Source organism: Lipotes vexillifer, unplaced genomic scaffold (assembly GCF_000442215.2).
Source record: "Lipotes vexillifer unplaced genomic scaffold, Lipotes_vexillifer_v1.1 scaffold34, whole genome shotgun sequence".
Taxonomy (NCBI): Eukaryota; Metazoa; Chordata; class Mammalia; order Artiodactyla; family Lipotidae; genus Lipotes; species Lipotes vexillifer.
The window spans coordinates 1,112,986-1,130,779 of record NW_006776832.1 but is presented as its reverse complement, the minus strand read 5'-3'; the positions used below and the strand labels follow the sequence as shown (position 1 = coordinate 1,130,779).

General features: G+C 40.8%; 1 protein-coding gene across 2 annotated transcripts; it reads left to right on the top strand.

The window, feature by feature from the left end:
* The first annotated feature begins 10,748 nt into the window (after window positions 1-10,748).
* DMP1 (dentin matrix acidic phosphoprotein 1) lies at window positions 10,749-17,304 on the top strand. 2 transcript variants are annotated; one of them, XM_007450688.1, is made up of 5 exons: window positions 10,749-10,806; window positions 11,286-11,329; window positions 13,830-13,862; window positions 14,046-14,093; window positions 15,934-17,304. In XM_007450688.1, exons 1-5 carry the CDS (start codon window positions 10,749-10,751, stop codon window positions 17,302-17,304), a joined length of 1,554 nt encoding a protein of 517 aa, XP_007450750.1. The 2 variants fall into 2 exon arrangements, with proteins under 2 accessions (XP_007450750.1, XP_007450751.1); XM_007450689.1 differs by lacking the exon at window positions 14,046-14,093.
* Window positions 17,305-17,794: the final 490 nt, after the last annotated feature.

Genomic DNA, 17,794 nt, shown 5'->3' with positions numbered 1-17,794 from the left:
GCTTGTGTTTCCTTATTTATTTTCATTTTGGGTGATCTGTCCATTGGTGAAAGTGGGGTGTTAAAGTCCCCTACTATGATTGCATTGCTTTCGATTTCCTCTTTTATGGCTGTTAACATTTGCCTTATGTATTGAGATGCTCCTATGTTGGGTGCATAAGTATTTACAATTGTTATATCTTCTTCTTGGATTGATCCCTTGATCTTTATGTAGTGTCCTTCTTTGTCTCTTGTAATAGTCTTTATTTTAAAGTCTGTTTTGTCTGATATGTGAATTGCTACTCCAGCTTTCTTATGATTTCTATTTGCATGGAATATCTTTTTCCATCCCCTCACCTCAGTCTGTGTGTGTCCCTGGGTCTGAAGTTGGTCTCTTGTAGAGATCATATGTATGGGTCTTGTGTTTGTATCCATTCAGCCAGTCTATCTCTTTTGGTTGGAGCATTTAATCCATTTACATTTAAGTTAATTATCGATATATATGCTCCTATTACCATTTTCTTTATTGTTCTGGGCTTGATTTTGTAGGTCTTTTCCTTCTCTTGTGTTTCCTGTCTAGAGAAGTTCCTTTAGCATTTGTTGTAAAGCTGGTTTGTGGTACTGAATTCTCTTAGCTTTTGCTTGTCTGTAAAGGTTTTAATTTCTCCATCAAATCTGGATGAGATCTTTGCTGGGTAGAGTAATCTTGGTTGTAGTTTCTTTCCTTTCATCACTTTAAATATGTCCTGTCACTCCCTTCTGGCTTGCAGAGTTTCTGCTGAAAGATCAACTGCTAATCTTATGGGGATTCCCTTGTATATTATTTGTCGTTTTTCCATTGCTGCTTTTAATATTTTTTTGTGTGTTTAATTTTTGATAGCTTGATTAATATGTGTCTTGGCGTGTTTCTCCTTGGACTTATCCACTGTGGGACTCTCTGCACTTCCTGGACTTAATTGACTATCTCCTTTCCCATATTAGGGAAGTTTTCAAATATAATCTCTTCAAATATTTTCTCAGTCCCTTTCTTTTTCTCTTCTTCTGGGACCCCTATAATTTGAATGTTGGTGCGTTTAATGTTGTCCCAGAGGTATCTGAGACTGTCCTCAATTCTTCTCATTCTTTTTTCTTTATTCTGCTCTGTGGTAGTGATTTCCACTACTTAACTTCCAGGTCGCTTATCCGTTCTTCTGCCTTGGTTATTCTGCTATTGATTCTTTCTAGAGAATTTTAAATTTCATTTATTGTGTTTTACATCATTGTTTGCTCTTTAGTTCTCCTTGTTAAACATTTCTTGTATTTTCTCCATTCTATTTCCAAGATTTTGTATCATCTTTACTATCATTACTGTGATTTCTTTTCCAGGTAGACTGCCTATTTCCTCTTCATTTGTTTTGTCTGGTGGGTTTTTACCTTGCTCCTTCATCTGCAGTGTTTTCATCTGTCTTCTCATTTGGCTTACCTTACTGTGTTTGGGGTCTCCTTTTTGCAGCCTGCAGGTTTGTAGTTCCCATTGTTTTTGGTGACTGCCCCCAGTGGCTAAGGTTGGTTCAGTGGGTTGTGTAGGCTTCCTGGTGGAGGGGACTGGTGCCTGTGTTCTGGTGGATGAGGCTGGATCTTGTCCTTCTGGTGGGCAGCACCAAGTCTGGTGGTGTGTTTTGGGGTGACTGTGATGTTATTATCATTTTAGGCAGCCTGTCTGCTAATGGGAGGGGTTGTGTTCCTGTCTTGCTAGCTGTTTGGCATAGGGTGTCCAGCACTGTAGCTTGCTGGCTGTTGAGTGGAGCTGGGTCTTAGTACTGAGATGGGAGATCTCTGGGAGACGTTTTGCCATTTGATATTGTATGGAGCCTGGAGGTCTCTGGTGGACCTATGTCCTGATCTTGGCTCTCCCACCTCAGAGCCTCAGGCCTGACACTCAGCTGGAGCACCAAGACCCTGTCAGCCACATGGTTTGCTTTATAGAGCATGAGGGTGTGAAATTTTGTGGACATTTTAATCGTTTCCTTTTTGGAAGTCTGAGGTCTTCTGCCAGCGTTCAGTTGGTGTTCTGTAGGAATCGTTCCACATGTAGATGTATTTTTGATGTATTTGTGGGGAGGAAGGTGATCTCCACATCGTACTCCTCTGCCATTTTGAAGGTCCCCCCCATTTCTTTTAAATTTAAAGCATTTTCCTCCTTTTTTTTTGCCTTCTAGTTCTCTTAAGGAATCATCTGTTGTGTTTATTCCCTCTTTTGTTCCTTTTAGTTTAGTCTTCATTTTCAAATTTTTTCTCTTATTTCAAAATTTTCATGACTTTCAATAATTTCTGAATTATTCTAATTTCTATTTATGTTGTTTTTCATCTATTGTGCCATTTTCATAATGTCTTTTTGCTATTTTTAAAATAGAATGTCACAGTTTTGATATATTCTCAGCATGCTTTCATTGTCTATAAGGTTGTTTGTTTTCTGCTGTAATCTAAGCTTCATAGCGTTTCACTGTTTTCATATGAAATTGGTTTTCCTGAACTTTTGGAAGGAGATATAGCTCAGCGTAGCTTTCACCCTCTTCTCTGGTTCTCATATTGTGTTAAAAAATAGAGCAGCTTGCTTTCTAAGACTTGCTGTATCCATTTCCCTCTCCCACACTTATTTGTGCCTTCTCTACTTTACCTATTCTGTGCAATTTTTATTCCACTCCCAGCAGTTTCTCCTCTATGTGGGTCTCTCCTGGAAGGCAGCTGTGGTGTCTGTTTTGAGAATTTTTAGGGGCCAGACTGCTCCAGATCCTTCAGATTTTATTATGTTCCCTTCGCACCTACCAGCAACAATTATTGACTATGTTGGTGCTTCCTGTTCGCATGTCCATCAGCTGTCCTGTTGCTTCCCTCTGCTTAGTCCTGCACAGATGATGTAGGAATTGTGGCAGTTGGTGGCTTGTCCTCAGCCACTTTGTTTGGAGTTTGTGGATGCAACCTGTCATGTAGTGTGGTAACCAATCTCTAAAATGGCCTCAACATTTCCTCTGCTCCCTGTACATTCATTCTGCTCTTCACATCAAAAGATAGAGACGATTTCTCCTTCTGAATCTGGGATGGCCCTGTGGTTGATATGGCCATTAGAATATGGAGACAGTGACATTCAGGCAGCTCTTGGACTCCAGCCACCATGTGAAAAGGCCAAGCCACAAGGAGAGGCCATGGGAGGGAGAACTAAAGTGCTCAGAATAACTGTTCCAGCCCCCCAGAAACAACCATATGAGAGCGATATTGAATATTCTGTTTCAATTGAGTCCCCAGAAGACGGCAGCCCTAGGCTATGAGAGATAACAAAATAGTTGTTGTTTTAAGATATAAAGTAGTGAAATGGTTTTCAAGGCAGCAATAGAACTAAAACATTTAGTTTTGTTTTACATGTTGTCCATGGTTTTCAGTTTTGTTATCTAGTTGCTCTGTCTGTTTTTATGTGGGAATTTGGAGAGATACTAAAACAACGTCCTGTAATACCCTTTGCCCAAACCTTCCCAGAATCCGCTCTGACATTAGATTATAAGTTTCTTCTAGGATAGACCTCAGTCAAGACCTATGAAACCAACAGGAAGTGTAATTCAGAACCAGAACAGAACGTAGGGAATTTATAGCTTCCGCCTATGAACTTTGGTCTGTTAATCAGCCCCGTATGAAAATAGACTCTCCTTTCCACATTTTCTGCCTCAACCTCATTGCAGTTCACAGTGAGAAAGTTAAAAACCCATGAGTTAGATGTTAGTTTCCTGGACAACGCCGGGCACCCCAATTCTCCAGAACCAGGTTGGTAGGAGCATCAGTTAAAATTTCCAACAATCATAACTCTTTCAAAAGAAGTCAGAGTGAATCATGTGGGTACTGCAGGCAAGCTAGTAGTCTGGCCCATTTAAAAGCCACTCATTCACTCATAAAACTGTTTATTGAGTGTTTATTATGACCCAGGCACCTAGATATTAGGACAATATACACCAGGAATTAAAGCAAACATCCCCACTCTTGAGGAAGTTAAATTCAGGTGGCTTATGTTCTTTAAATATTTGTCCAGTGGTCTTTTTACTGTTACCTGAGCATGCTCCTTGGGAGTTGCCCACTTCATTTCCAGCTCCCTACACAACTTTCAGCACACTCCCTGAAGAGTCCCGGTCAATACCATTTTATTCATTTCATTACTTTTCCAAGAATGGCAGAAAATCCCTTGGAAATCGGTTTCTCCAGTTGCCGCCCAACTAGCCTTTCTTTTAATCCAGTACTGATTTCAGAGTCACCAGCGTTAAAACCAAAATGTGGCAGGCAGTTGAGGGGAGTAATGAAGTGCTGGATTTAAATTATTTTCAATTAAAAATGAAAGTTACTTAGGGAGGTGCTTTAACGTTTCCCATCACCACAGAATTCTGTAAGGGGCTACTTTGTTAGATTAGTGAGAATTTTGCACCTTTGTGTGTATAGGAGGGTAGGGAGATGAGAGGAAAAGGAGATGAGTAATGGAGGTTGTTAAAAGACGAAAAGCGCAAGAATGAAAGCCCATCTCCTCAACACCAACAATTTAGGCAAAACTAGTATTTTAGTAGGTTCTTCATGTGCAACCCGGAAATGTACATTAACAGGAAACTTTCTACCTACTCCTTGACTCTCCTTTTCCCATCCTTGTGTCTGCTGGGATCTGCAAGTGGGTGGAAGACATTGTCATTTTTTATAATGCTCATAAGCCTGCATGGATGTGAATGACATATATTTAGAAATCAAAATAAAGCTTTAGGAAGATCTTCAATTTAATTGAAACTAGTCTAGTCATTTGGGAACCACAAGAGCTTTTTAGGGAAAATCTGCTTCTGTAAGCTGGAGGAAGTGTGGGTGTACTGGAGTCCCGGTCACACCTTGTGATGTCAGTCACCCCCAGGCCGCAGCTGATTGGCTGGGAAGAGCCGAAGCAGAGTTTAAATTCCTGCACCATCAGAGAAGTGTTCAGAACGTCAACACAAGACTGGCTTCATTGTCACAGATTTCCTCTGTGAGAACATCAGCCTGATTGTTGAGACATTTGGGGCAAAGTCTTCGTGAAACTGAAGAAGGTAAGACATTCTCATTGTTTAATTTTTTAAAATGACTTCTGCTGTGTTGTTTGGAAAATATTAAGTATGTGTACTTGTTGAGCAGCATTATGTCATGCAGAGAAAGATGGGGAGAGCTGTGCCTCGGGCAAAAACGATTCCATTTTGTTCCAGTTGTTTATGCCACAGTAAATAATGACATTAAAATGACAGGTTAAGTCAATAGAGACAGGTGCTCTTCTCAGTAATACTTTAATTAGATCTCTGCATGGTATTCCGAAAGGGAAATTTTACTAATTAGGAGGCAGGTGGAAGGTCATTCTGAAGTTTTGCTTTAATTATCACAACAAATACAGCTTTCACATTTAGATTTTATGGATATAGGTATGCTCATGGCCTACAAGATGTTATAAAAGAATGTAAACTAGACTGGCAGAACTTTCTAAATATGGTCCCTTAAGTTGAAAATCAGATAATGCTATTCATCCAATAGTATTCCTTATGAACTGAGTAGCTGAAAGGAGATGCTAAGACTACTGAAACAAACCACGGCTGGGATAATTATACTGCTTTTCTATTGTCTGGCTGGGTATTCATGTTAGCATGATGCCTTGCATACAGTCAGAGGTCAGTAGATGTTGAATACGACTGTCTTTTAAAAAACCTTTCCTAGTATAGAAGACTTAGGAGCATATATATACTCCTGCCCATGTGTATTTTTATTTGCTGCATTTATTCCTCTTCTTTATCTATATCAGAAGTGTCTGTCTTCCACAGCAGAGTGGGAGCTGTGGTCAGGCAATGCTTTCTGCGTGACATCTAGAAGATTCCACGTGTAACAGCAACACATCAGGCACTCCTCTTCTTTAAGAGCTATAACTTCTAGTGACCCATACTTTCTGTTTAACTGAGGGCCAAGTAGACTATGCTACTTTGATCTGGTTGGTTAAAATATTTAAACAAACAAACAATTTTCTAACGGGTGTTAGTCCGCTAGAAATCCCCAAAATGGTGATGTGGACCAATGCGTCTCAGATGCCGTGTGTCCTCCCACATCTATCTTTAATTTGGGGACGCCTAGGAGTTATTTTACTGTGGTTGAAAGCATATAACATGGGATTGATTATAACTGACCTCGAGACAATTACAATTGGAATGTTTGGAAACTTTTTTTTTTTTTACATCTTTATTGGAGTATAATTGCTTTACAATGGTGCGTTAGTTTCTGCTTTATAACAAAGTGAACCAGCCATACATATACATATATCCCCATATCCCCTCCCTCTTGCGTCTCCCTTCCTCCCACCCTCCCTATCCCACCCCTCCAGGCGGTCACAAAGCACCGAACTGATCTCCCTGTGCTATGCGGCTGCTTCCCACTAGCTATCTACCTTACATTTGGTAGTGTATATATGTCCATGCCTCTCTCGTGCTTTGTCCCAGCTTACGCTTCCCCCTCCCCATATCCTCAAGGAAATTTTTATTGATTTATTTATTTGGTTTTCTGAATTCGTGACAGAATTCATGTCCTGGCCAAATTTCACTTTATTTTCGAAGAGTAATAAAGAAACAAATTCTAGCTAATGGAGGTTCTGGTCAGTTGGGTTCTGGGTAATTTTGCTTTTGTTAAGACAAGCATATTATCATTATCACACATTGTTGTATACTCAAGCACCTAGAACAGTGCCTGGCACACAGGATGTTCTCAACAGCTATTTATTGACTGCTAATAAATGGAAATATTATTCACTAGTATTATTAAGGATGACAAAATGAAGTCAAAAATAAGCAAACTAAAATAAAAATTGAGCTTATGATAAAAATTGAGCTTATGATTTTTCAAGTTTTTCATTTCCTTCCGTTAGCCTACCTCTTTCATTTTAGTTTACAGAAAAGAAAATATATACTTTAAAAGTGAGTATTGACTCTGAGGAAGTTCTGGAACAAGGTCTCTTACTTGAGAGCACAAAGTTCTGGCTACACTTGAGGGTGGCCAGAGAGAGAAGGACTGCAGTCCACTTCTCCAGATCCTAAGCAATTTGGATTTTTCAATTCTGGGAGAACAACTCATAGAGGTTGAGAAGCTCTGATACACACACTGTCTTCCATACAGGTGTAACTCAAATTGAGGTCGTTGATTTCCTTTTGTTACATGTTCTCATTGTAGAATGACAGCACCTGCGATGTAGAAATGACATTTACCAATCACTGAAGGAGAACTTAGGGTTCTGGACTCATCTTTTAGGCTTGTAGCTATTTTGCTCATTTATTACTCAGAATAGGGCTACTGCATATCTGCTTCTACTCTTTTTGGGGTGGTAGGTAAAAAGCTTACGAAAGTTTGGAGCTCTCATTTGGAATACACTTCACACAAGTATAATTATTCTTATCAAAAATACCAATTGAAAACCTAATACGTATAGTGTTTGAGCTCTGCCTTTCTGTAATGCTTGATGGCAGACTATATTCTATGGTTGGCAACACCGGCTCTCTTGGGACCTCAGGCTGTATTTTATTTTAGTTTGCCAGACTTCCACTTGGAAAATTATGACTTTGAGTCAGGGTGCTAAATGTTATTTCTAGAAGCACGAGCGAGTTACTGCATCTTCCTTATGTTTCATAATATTACACCCCTGAGAAACTGAGCACTGGAAGCACACACTTCCTTCATAAAACACACAACATTCATTGGTGTAGAGCATTTTTTTTTGTTATTTAGATAAGAGAGAAGCAAAAGAAAATACAAGAGGAGAACTCAATACTTGTTGACTTCTTGGAACATTTGCTGGCTTTTAAAGCACCATGAGATTATCACTCTATTCAAATTTCACTTTGAAAATGAAAATGGTGAGCCACCTCATGGTTATTTGACCTATGAAGCCAAAACCGTCGGTACACAGTTATTTTGAGAGTGTCGTATTTGGGAGAAACTTTCCTTTCCTTAAGCAATGAACCTGAGAACTTAAAAGAAAATGTTTTGATTACGGGAACTAAAGGGAAGTGTAGGGGAGGAAAAATTTTCCTCTGTCCTCTTGGGGTCTCTGGCTGAGCCTAAGAATTAAACTGGCATAAGACAGAGGAACAGGAGAAAAGCATACAAGTTTTATTAAAATTTTTACATGTACACGGGCACCTTCACAAGAGAATGAGGGCGTGAAGAAGTGACCGGAGTGGAAGCTTTTACACCTTTTAGGCAAAGAAACAGTGCATTTGTGAAGGATTGACAAGACACAGGGGCGGTAGATTGTGGAGAAGTAACCAGGAAGATCAGGTTAGTTTAACAAGATTTGTTTGCATGGATTTCCCTCTTGACTCCATCTCTGGTGATGAGAATGTCTTCCCGCCTCCTGGGAGAGGGAGGGCACATTTCACGTGGGAGATTTATCTCCTGCTTCCGGGAAAAAGAAGGAAGATCAGAGCACCCTTCTTGCGTCTGCAGGTCTCTTGAGTGCCTTCAGCTGAAAATAATTTTTATGTTAAAGAGGCATATTTTGGGATGGGATATTCTGGTTTCCTTCAGAAGTAATATCTGTTTAATTAGGCTCATTTTAGGGGCAGCTGAACATTTTCATATGTTTTCTCTGTTGATATTAGGGGAAAGATTTGAAAAAGAAATAAAAATAATATCAACACACAAGGACGGATATGAAGTACGCTAATTAGAATAAAGAAAATAACACAAAGAATAGCTGTGTTGACGAGGCATAACACTCAAGATACAGGAGGAGAGGCCCTATTGGACCGCTTGAGCTTCATGGAGGTAGAAACGAGGGACCTTCTCAGTCTCCTTATCTCAGGGTTTCTACTGTTTTCCTGAATAAATTAAAAAAAAAAAGATTAGGCGACTTCTTGAGCCCAATGTTCCAGACATTATTCAGCGTATTCAGACATTATTGAGCAAGGTACTATTATTTCTTAGATCAAAGGTTAAATCATTTGGAGCACCTTAAAAACAAACCCATGCTTGTTCCCACCCCCAGTGAACTGAGTTATTACCCCGTGGTGGGTTTGTGCACTGGTATTGCTTTAAATCTCCCCAGATGATACTGATATACAACCAAGGTTGGGGATCTCTGGCTTAGATCTTTTGTCACTGGCATAGCATATATTTAACATTTAAAGACACAAATCAGCAAAAGTGAGGTCTGAAATCAGTCAGCAGGATTTTCCACAGAGTATACGGATGTCCGTCTGACCAGTCTGTTAGGACAGCCCCAGGGCTTACGAGTGCACGGCAAATTATTTTCCTTTTAAATCATTTCAGTAACTTTTTACATTAGCATTTAGGACGTCTATTTTTAGATATAGAACAAATTGTTTTCCAAACCACCAGTTCTTGAAGTGTGAAATGAAGCCACCCTCCAGGAAAGTACAGTTTGATTTGGCAGGTTTCTCTCAGTGTGATTCACAAGTGTATCCCAAACCTCTAATCTTCCCGGAATCCTTCAGTATTGTGAATGACACTTTAAAAATTTAGCATAATCATGTATAATGTATGACTAAAAGTAGCACAGAGGATATTAAATGCTTTCTGGAGCTGTAATATGAAGCCTGCCGTAATGCATCTCTTGAAGATGAAGAAAAAATGCAAAACCAAGCTATTTTGTCTAGACGTTATTATGTGGTTATAAATGTGAATGAGGAGTTGTGTGTGTGTGTGTGTGTGTGTGTGTGTGTGTGTGTGGTGTGTGTGTCTGTGTGTATGTGTGTGAAGACAAGTGCCCACCACCTATCAATGGTATCAATGGTATCAATGGTATCAATAAATGTAGCTTTTTGGTCGGAAGATATTTGCCAGTGTGTTCTGCCACATTAGATAGGTAGTGGGAAGCAGCCGCATAGCACTGGGAGATCAGCTCCGTGCTTTGTGACCACCTAGAGGGGTGGGGTAGGGAGGGTGGGAGGGAGACGCAAGAGGGAGGGGATACGGGGACATATGTATATGTATAGCTGATTCACTTTGTCATACAGCAGAAACTAACACACCATTGTAAAGCAATTATACTCCAATAAAGATGTTAAAAAGAAAAAAAGTGAATGGTCAGAAATTTCTCTATTGCTTTTTCTTAACTTTTCCTCCATTTGTCATAGTTTATGTGTTAGTGAAGAAGTGTTTACAGAGCTCCTCATTGAAAAGTTTTCAATTTATCTCTTCGGAGTGAGGTTTTTTAAAAACAGCTTTATTGAGATATAATTCACACATCGTATACCTCACCCATTTGAAGTATACCGTTCAATGGTTTTTCATATATTCACAAGAGTTATTCCACCTTCACCAAAGTCAGCTTTAGAACATTTTCATTATGTTCGAAATTCACCCCTTAGTTGTCACCCCAACAACTCATCTCCTCCAGCCCGAGGCAAACACTTACTTTCTGTCTCTATAGATTTGCCTATTGTGGATTTTTCATATGAAGGGAATCATACAATATGTGGTCTTTTGTGTCTGGCTTCTTTCATTCAGTATAATGTTTGCAAGGTTCCTCTACTTTGTAGCATGTATCAGCACTCCATTCCTTTTCATGGCTGAATAATACTCCACTGTATGGATATAGTGCATTTTGTTTATCCATTCTTCAGTTGATGGACATTTGGATGAGTTTATTTTTTTTAATAGAAAGAAGGTGTTAAAAAGTTGAAGCTTCTATATTTCTTGAGGGTGGAGAAAAGCATCTTCTGTCTTTCATCACAGGTAGAGGTGACATACCCAGCAATGAGGACCAGCATCCTGCTTATGTTCTTGTGGGGATTGTCCTGTGCTCTCCCAGTAAGTATCAGGGTAGGGATGCATGAAAAAAAAACCTGTTTATACCTAAAACTGCACAAATTGCATTGGCTATAAGCCAAAGTGGCTGTGTATGTTCCAGTCAGATGAAAATGTAGCTTCTTAGGAAGCTCTTTTCTTTAAAATGTCATCCGAATAATTCCTTGTTCTGTTCAGTTGCCGTTCGTATTGTTAGGCTTCTCATGTTTCTTCCTCACAAGCAGTGGTTCTCGAAGCGTCATTCCCCCGACCAGTAGCACCAACTGAGACCTTGTTAGAAATGTAAGTTCCTAGGTCCTCCATCAGACCTACTAAACCAGACTCTCCAGGGATAGGGCACAGCAATCTGTGTTTTAACAAGGCCTCCCGGTGATTCTGATGCATGCTAAAATTTGACTAATACTCCTCCTAAGTATGTGAAGTGCTGATAGCTGCTGCTTTGGAAATTTCTGTGGGCCGACCACTTGTGCTGAATTTTCTAGGTAGCCAGATATCAACATACTGAATCTAAGAGTTCTGAAGAATGGAAGGTGAGTAGAAAAGATTTTTTTGAAATATTTTTATTTTAATATGTTATTAGTATAACCAAGATGGCTTCATTGCAAATGTTGAAACTACTAATGGCTTAATGAACACATTAATAACCTAAGATATAGGGAGTAAGGGCTATAATTTCTAGTTCTTATAAGAAAATGTAGTTAATATAATGCTTCAACTCCAACTTAATAGTATAATTTGGTGAGGAAGCATTTTCTCCTTTAGCTTTATTTTTGTGATTGTTCTGTATAGTAGTGCAAGGGCATGGATGACAGTGAACCAAGATTGCCCTTGAAGGATTAGGGCTAGAAGTCTCTTTTATCAGATGTCTGGTAGGCAGGAGGTTAGGAGATCAAGTCCCGGAAGGTGAGAAGAGAAAGAAGAATGAGAGAATGCTAGAGTCTTCGGAATGATAGCTAATGTTTACTGAGTGTTGGCTCTGAATAACCCAGTCGTTATTAACTCTCAATAGCTCAACAACCACTGCCAGACACGGTTCTGTGTGTTTCGCATGTATTAACTTTCTCAATCTTCACAGTACCCCTAGTGAATTAGGCGTTGTATTTTCTGTGTTGAGACACGGAGAGTAACCTAGTCTGTCTAGGTTATGTGGTTAATTACTGTTAGAGCCAGACTTTGAACCCAGGTCGCTCTGACTCCAGAATTCGTATTCTTTACTGGGGTGTTACATCCCTCTTGGGAAGGGGCCAGGTCTAGGAAGTCAGTAGCTTTTCAAGACTGGAACTACTATTGTCACTCTGTATCTGTAGGGCATTAGTTCCAGGACCCCCTCGGATACCAAGATCCAAGGCTGCTTAAGTCCCTTATATGAAATGATGTAGTATTTGCATGTAGCCTGCACACATCCTCACGTGTACTTTAAATCATCTCTAGCTTACTTATAATACCTAATACAATGTAAATATTTGCTGGAGTGCAGCAAATACAAGTTTTGCCTTTTGGAAACTTCTGTAGCTTTCTTTCTTTCTCTCTCTCTTCCTTCCTTTTCTTAAAAATATTTTTGATCCGAGTTTGGCTGAATCCGTGGATGTGGAACCCACGGATATGAAGGGCTGACTCTAGGAGTAAGGGTTAAAATCTCAACCTAAATCAGAATGTGTTTTCATTACCTTGTTTCCTGCTGGCTTTTACGTATGACACAGCTAGGGCACAATGATATTAGTGACGGCCAGATAATGTCAGAGGCCTGAGATGGGGTCCTGCCCCTGCTTGAGGCTGGAAGAGATATTGCAGGATTTCTTACATGAACTTTCATCAGGAATATCCTTAGGCTGGTTTATTTAAAAGCAGCTGCTGTGGATCCCTTCTTTCATTCAGCCTGAGTTCCCCAAACACACTGTGTTCTCAAGTCTAGCCTTGGCATGAGAAAAATACCAATGTCTCGCTCCCCTCCATTCCTAATTCCAGATGCTAAGTGGCTGGGGTAGAGTCTGCCATGGTGCCTGCTGCCGTGTCACAGGGCAAAGTGATGAAAGGTCCTTCCTCTAGGAGCTATCCCAGCCCAGCATTGCTGAGAGGCTTGTTGAAGACATGCTGACAGCAGCTACTCTCTGCTCTACTCTGCAGATGGGTCTTCATACCCATTGCTCAGTGGCTTTGAGCCACGTGGGATTTGGGATTTCGTCATGTTCAAGGCGAAGGGGAGAGTAGATGGGGAGAGGGCACCAGAGGTGGTACAGGCATTCTTAGCGTTCTCATCAGATTAAAGAAAGTGAAATAAATCAGAACTATGACTAAGTTTCAGATTTAGCATTTGTTATTTTGCTGATCTTATGTGACTCAAGAAAGGTTTAATGGCTTTTTCAATTCAGTTTTGTCTGTTATTGAATTTTATAAAGTAGATGTTCTCAAAATGGATCACTTCTTCGGCTTATATCATATTGAATACTTTTCAAGGTGCTTCCATAGGCATTAGCCAATTTCATCCTCACAGCAACCATGTGCAATAAGCACAGTGGTTGGTAATATTCTTAATTTACAAATAAGAAACTGACATCAGATAGGTGAAGTGAATTGTGCAAATTCACATAGAGTGACCAACCATCGCAGTTTACCTGAGACTAGATGTTTCCTGGAACGCATGAATTTCAGTGCTAGCATCAAGACAGTTTTCAGGGCTAAAACCTAAGCCAAGGAGCTAACTGAGACTTAAATCTGGGTTTGTGAGTTCCAGCGCTGTTTCTCCTCTCTTACATTTCCTCCAGGTTGTATATTTTTCTTCAAAGAAATTGTATTTTTGTCTAAGTATTGGAAATACAAAAATCTTCTAGCTTTTTTATATCACAAGGTCTTTTCAGGCCACCGGTCATCTGACATTCATTGTTTAGCCATTTCATTATAAAAATAGCATTAATATTCATGTGAATACAAAATATATATCAATATACTAAAAAAACCTAAAATTGTCCTAAATGTTTTCAATGATATGATCCATCTGTGAAAGAGTAACTTGTCTTCCTTCCTTTTTTACAGGGTCATTTGGCTCAGACACCAACACCACCTTTGGTAAGTATCTCATTGATTTTTTTATCATAAACATCTCACGAAATCACTTTCACACTCTTATCATCATCTCAGGCCATTTGGAAAGTAGTAAATCCAAACCACAAGCGATTGATGTGTGTCCTATTTTTTTCTTTATTCAGGAATTACGAACATGAAAAATAAACATTTTTCTTTTCTTTTCAGGAGAGAAGTGAGTCATCAGAAGAAAGTAAAGTTAGCTCAAAGGAACAGGTAATTAAACAAACCTTTCTTAAACTTTCCAGGCTACTTAGGAATCAAAGGAAATGATGTTATATTAAATTACCTAGTGACCATTCTAAATATAATATTTTCTAACCTTTGGTTATGCTGGCTAAATTGCCCCATAAAATAGGAAGGGAAAAATGAGTGGGAGAAATCAGAGGTAGACATGCCCTTCATTCCATATTTATCACTGGGGCCAGATGATAGACGTTGTGGCCCTAAATGTCCCTCTAGTTAAAGAGAACACACACACACACACACACACACACACACACACACGGTCATAGACTCTGGAAGACAAGGAATAGCTCACTCATAAATCTCAAATGTTTTTTCACAATTGGAGCAGTTCAGATCGGTCAAAGAGTTCTGGTTAATGTGAGATGCCTGCTGGGCCTGGAGACCACCTCTGGGCTCGGAATCCTGTTGGAGGAGAGAATAGGAGAGCCCTGAGGAACCTTTAAGGAGACAGCTGCTTTACTAATGACATCTTTAAAATAGTCTCATCTGTGGCCCTGGCAGAGAGAAAAGCTGACTTAGCTTATATCACTTTAATAGAAAACTTGGTAGCTTCTTTCTTCTTATCCTCTTTCCCGTCCCCACCTTCCCTCTCCCTTCCCCACCCTCTGTTCTATCATTTTGACCAATCTCAACCCCGAGGGGCTCCAGACATTCTAGGAACCAGGTTTCTCCCTGAAACTTTGACCCATGTTGCATTCTATACTCAATCAGAGTTGGAAAATGAATTTAGACTTTTTACCACTATTTACTAGAGATTGTCAGAGGAACATTTTACAGATTTATAAGCGTAGAATCGGGGAAATGCTCTTTTCTGGGGACATTGTGGTTTATTGCCTCAGTGTTCTCTGGGCTCTCAGAGGATGATAGCACCTTGGGAGGGGTACAGTATGTGCCTATCGAGGTTAGGAAAACTAAACAGATGCTCAGTTCCAATGGATCAGTGTACACCCTAGTGATGGGAAGAGGTGTCATCACCCTGTAGTCCTGGCTGGAAACTCAGACATTGATGAGTAGGGACATGTGGGGAAAAAAAAAAAAGTTGGCAAGAATGTTCTGTCATAGCATATGGTAGAGAGAGCAGATTTTTCCAGAGGGTAATGAATGAAGATTCACTGTCCTTCCTTATCTGAGTAGAGCATCCAATTGTTTTACTTCTGGGGATCACCTCTCTGAGCTCACACTTGGAACTAAGCTGGCTTGGTGGTCACACTAGTTACAGTCCTTCAGTTAAGCCTTCCACAGCCAACTCTCTGCCTGTGCAAATGAGTTATAAACATGGTTTTGGTGAGATTTATACCTTACTACAATATTATACTTTCATTTAAGCTAATGGTTTCATCCGCCTGCCCTAATACATTTTTTTCCCCCAGAGTTGATTAGAAAAAAAAATTTGAGTCATTTTAAAAATCACCCAATATTTTAAAAATCTGTGTTTTAAACCAAACAACTTGATGAGTGAGTATTATAAACCAATTCTTTAATTTACAAAAAATTCTCTGAAAGTTTCCTTTAAGGACTCACACTTAAATATTGAGTTCCATAAATGTGATTTCTATAAAACTTTTTGAGAAAATGTTTGCAGCATTAAGTGAACTGTGCCTATGTAAAATGGAACGACTTGACTTTCAACTGTTCTTCCTTCCCATTTAACCCCTGGTTGAAACATTACGGAGCCATAAAATTGGCTCAGTGGCTTTGATGAGGGGCATAGGAAGAAGAAAGCAAAAAGAGCCTAGATGGGCATTAAATGACACCCTTGAGAGCAGTTCCTGGGGTACTAACCACGTCTGTTAACCCCAAACTCCAGGTCAATGAAGACCCCAGTGACAGCACTGAGTCAGAGGAGGGCCTGGGCCTTGATGGTCAGCAATACATTCATAGACCAGCTGGTGGCCTTTCTAGGAGCGGAGGAAAAGGAGGAAATAATAAAGATGATGATGAAGACGAGAGTGGAGATGACACCTCGGCTGACGATGACAATGGCCCAGGACCTGAAGAGAGGCCAGGAGGGAACTCCAGGCTCGGAAGCGGTGAGGACCCCACTGACAGCACACAGTCCACGGAGGATAGTGTCCCACAGGGGGAAGACAGTGCTCAAGATACCACCAGTGAGAGCAGGGACTTTGCCAATGAGGACGAGGGGCACAGCAGGTCCGAGGGGGGTGACTCCACTCCAGACAGCGAGAGTGCAGAGCAGTGGGTGGGAGGCGACAGTGAGGGAGTTAGTAGCCACGGGGACGGCTCTGAGTTCGACGATGAAGGAATGCAGAGCGAAGACCCCAACACCTTCAGGAGCGAGAGGAGCAATTCCAGAATAAGCAGTGCCAGCATCAAGTCAAAAGATTCGAAAGGGAGCAGTGGGCAAGCAAGGACTCAGGATTCTGGTGAAAGCCCATCAGTGGGGTATCCCAGTAGGAAGGTTTTCAGAATGTCTCGCATCTCGGAGGAAAATGGCAGAGGTGAGCTTCACGATAGCAACACAATGGAAGAAAGCAAGAGTGACTCCACAGAATACCCCAACTCCAAAGAAGCTGGTCTCAGCCAATCCAGGGAACACAGCAAGAGTGAATCTCAACAAGAAAGCGAGGAGAATCAGTCCCCAGAAGACAGTCAGAATGTCCAAGACACCAGCAGTGAGTCCAGTCAAGAGGTTGACCTGCCTTCTCAAGAAAACAGTAGTGAATCTCAGGAAGAGGTCGTGCGTGAGTCCAGGGGTGACAACCCCAATAATGTTACCAGTCACTCAAAAGATCAGGAAGCGAGTGACTCCAGTGAAGAGGACAGCTTGGATAAACCCTCCAGTTCAGAGAGCAGATCCAAAGAGGGGCAAACTGACAGTGAATCCAGTGAGAGCCTCAGATCCTCGGAGGAAAGCCCCGAGTCCACTGAAGAGGTGAACAGTTCCAGCCAGGAGGACCCCTGGTCTCCCAGCGCCTCAACAGAGAGCCAGAGCCGGGAAAGCCAGGAGGACAGCCCATCTGAGGAGGGGCAGAGCAGCGATTCCCAGGACAGCAGCAAATCAAAAGAAGACAGCGACTCAACTGAGAGCACATCAAGCAGCGAAGAAGGCATCCAGTCCAGAAACACCGAGACAGAAAGCAGAAGATTGACAGTCGATGCTTATCACAACAAACCCATCGGAGATCAGGACGACAATGACTGCCAAGACGGCTATTAACACGGGCGTTCCTGAGTGCCTCTCACAGACACGTGTCTTGGCAGTTGGAGACTAGGGAAATCATGATAACTGTAATTTATTGACGTTTGTATCAGAAGAATAACCAGAGACCATTCCTTTATGAAAGGAAATACTGGACATTATACTTCTTTCTAGGATGTCACCAAACCATAGAGGTTTCAAAGATGGGGAATTTCACTAGAACACCCTCAATGAGACCTGACGCAAGGAAAGATGTGCATTATAGCTTCACCGATGAAATAGTTGCTAACTCATTAACTTAACACACAGTTACTGAGATTCTGTTAGGTACCAGGCACTGTGCTAGGTGCTGGGGATATAAAGAAGCTTAAGACTTGTTTCTTGCTCCTGAGGAGCTTATGGAGGGATAAATAAAGCGAAAGAGGGATACGTATGACAGAAGCAAGAATTACTACTATGCAATGTGGTGAGTCCTATAACACAGGTATGAACAGAACACATGGGAGCA

Bases quoted from the DNA above. Each gene is read 5' to 3' on its own strand.
- DMP1 (XM_007450688.1), top strand. From the start codon at position 10,749: ATGAGGACCAGCATCCTGCTTATGTTCTTGTGGGGATTGTCCTGTGCT. The intron at 10,807-11,285 runs GTATCAGGGTAG...TTTTCTAGGTAG, and splicing joins GTCCTGTGCTCTCCCAGTAA to CCAGATATCAACATACTGAA. The intron at 13,863-14,045 runs GTAAGTATCTCA...TTTTCTTTTCAG, and splicing joins AGACACCAACACCACCTTTG to GAGAGAAGTGAGTCATCAGA.